Source organism: Penaeus chinensis, chromosome 35 (assembly GCF_019202785.1).
Source record: "Penaeus chinensis breed Huanghai No. 1 chromosome 35, ASM1920278v2, whole genome shotgun sequence".
Taxonomy (NCBI): Eukaryota; Metazoa; Arthropoda; class Malacostraca; order Decapoda; family Penaeidae; genus Penaeus; species Penaeus chinensis.
In genome coordinates, this window is record NC_061853.1 from 37,126,015 (window position 1) to 37,128,514 (window position 2,500).

Below are 2,500 nucleotides of genomic sequence, written 5' to 3' on the forward strand. Positions count from 1 at the left end.
CCTTGTTTGGAGGACGCTTCTCGATGCTTGTCTGGGGGAAGGAGAAGCAACGCTGGACATGGCGGTCAGGACGGAATGATTAAGAGAGCGAGGCATTTTGAGCAGCAACATCAAGAGTCCTGAGGAGTGTCACGAGTAACCAAGTCAACAGAGGAATTGAGGTCAATGTACTATATCATGCGCAGAAAGTGAAGTGCTGTGCTGTTCGTGATTAAAGCGAAAAACACATTTTGATATAAGGCTGGACGCCGGCAACCAGCATAGTGCCGCCAGAGAAACATTTACACGTTCTGTAAAGTTGTTGACGATGATAAGTGAAGTGACCCCATACCAGTGTGCTCCCGGACCATCTATTGTGTCGCCAGGTGCATTGTGAATCCCCTTTTTGTGTTACATCAGCCATGCAGGTCCCCCTGCCTCCTTGATTTGGTAAGAACATGAATAAAGGAAAGGAAAGATTTTCGTCTGTGCGTTTGTCTTCGCCCGCGTGAGAAAGTCGCAGACGTTTCAATATATACATAAACACATATACACATATGCATGTAAACATGTATATCCACATATCTATCTATCTATATCATGCATACAGGCTATATGGGATGTTTGTGCGTAGCCCACAAGCGGAAGCCACACTCACCAGGTTGAGTTCGGGAGAGACCTTGTCCGAAACTTCCATCGGGATGACGATTCTCTTGACTGAGCCGCCGTCCAGTTCGTTGCCCAGCGTAGCACCACGTTCCTGTGATGGTGAAGGATTTTATGAATTCTCAATTCCTCCATCTAATTTACACGAAAAGAAAAGTAACAGATCGAAATTATCTGCAAGGGAGAATGGAAATTGAGACTCGTATATGTAAGAGGAAAGGATACGGACAAAGTAATACCCTGACTACATTACACTTGAGACCCTCGTAATCCTGCTAATGCCAACCATGGAAATCCAACAATAATAATCCTTCTACAGTAACAATCCTTCTCGATCTCGTTCTTAATCCCTCGCCTCCATAGCACAAACAAACAATCGTTAATCCTTTCGATAATCGCTCACAAGACTTACTCGGAGGTTCTTGAGGTGGAAGGCGTGCAGGAGGTCAGGCTTTTTGTAGGCGTTGATATCAATGACGATGTGATTTTCCCGCTCGTAACAGTTGATAATGTGCATGAAGAAGAAAGCCTCGCACTTGACCTTCTGCTTGACCTCTTTGCCCGTCTCTCGGTTCACGATGTGGATCTTGACCTGTGACGGGAGGTTTAGCCGTGTGAATAAGTTCGGTTGGGAAGTTAAAACGAGTGGTAGAATCTGCTGTTCAGGACGAGCGTGATGTTAATGAAGACAGTAGCATCAATGATGATAGTGATGATTATAATTACATTAACATTGGAAATGTTTTTTGTGATGTTTAGGATGGTGGATGTGGTGCTAGTGATGATGGATATGATCTTTATGCTGCCAATACTAACCATAACTGCATTATCATTAATATCATCATCACTGCTACCACCAACTGTGCGATTAATGATAATCATCCAGGCTTTCGCACCTCTAGGCACTGTTCCTGGTCGTCGACCTACTTACAAGCTTGTTCTCCATCCACTCCATGCCGCCAATGAAAGGCTTGTCTCGGATTGTGTTGGCGACCATAGCTTTCACGTCGATGGTGAGCGGCTGTTCGAGCAAAACCACGTAGTTCTCCGTCAGTCCAAAGGTGTGCATGTGGCACGGGTTGAGCTTCCAGCGAGCGTCGACGGATCCCATTTTCTTGGGCTTGGCAAACACAGTGGCTGGAATGGAGGAGTGCGAGAGTCGGGGTCAATCTTGAATTCGTATTTTACGTCTGTGTAAGAGAACTTTTGTTGGCGGGGTTCATTAGTGAAAGTGCAAGTTGCGGTAAAGGTTTGTTATATATTCCCCCCTCTTCATATCTCAGAAGCCTTGCCAATGAATCGGAACTTTAATTGAACCTCACCTTTCCCATCGAGGGGCTTGGCTGGGAAGGAGACGATATCGTATTTGGGTCCCGTAGCTCCCACGGCGTGCAGGATGTTCAGGGTGGACCCGTCGGCCAGTGTCTTTGGGTTGGGACAGTGGGAGTTGATGCCCAACTCTTTGTGAAGGTCCACCTGAGGATATGAAAAGTGATGATGGGAAGGTAATGTAAAGGATAGGGTATCGTGAGGTGGCGGCGGGACTGGCAGAATTTGGAGAGTGTGATATGTGATATGGTCTGTTGTGGCGGGACTGGCTATAGTGTAAAGTGTCGAACTTTGAAATTCTAATTAAAGATGATTAATACAGCTATAATCTTCAAATAAAAGGAATCCAGATCTTAGAAGAAATAAAGAAATAGAATTGAATATTTAAGAAAACAAGTCTAAGCAATACATTTCATACATAACTAAAATCTACTTTTGCACACTGGAACCTGAAACCATTACCTTGCTGATGGTCTCGAGTGTCGTGGGGTCAATTTTGTGTAGGAAAGGTGCCTCCGTGATGCAG

At 45.1% G+C, this 2,500-nt stretch overlaps 1 protein-coding gene across 1 annotated transcript in view; it reads right to left on the reverse strand.

Moving 5' to 3' along the window:
- The window catches only part of LOC125044261 (carotenoid isomerooxygenase-like), a 19,231-nt gene that overhangs the window by 3,485 nt on the left and 13,246 nt on the right, over positions 1 to 2,500 (reverse strand). Inside the window, exons 3-7 of the mRNA XM_047640839.1 lie at positions 2,437 to 2,500; positions 1,968 to 2,121; positions 1,577 to 1,782; positions 1,058 to 1,237; positions 638 to 739 (exon numbers count right to left, since the gene is read on the reverse strand). The exon at positions 2,437 to 2,500 is cut by the window's right edge and continues 81 nt beyond it. Coding sequence (XP_047496795.1) covers positions 638 to 739; positions 1,058 to 1,237; positions 1,577 to 1,782; positions 1,968 to 2,121; positions 2,437 to 2,500 — 706 coding nt within the window. The remainder of the gene's footprint in view (positions 1 to 637; positions 740 to 1,057; positions 1,238 to 1,576; positions 1,783 to 1,967; positions 2,122 to 2,436) is intronic.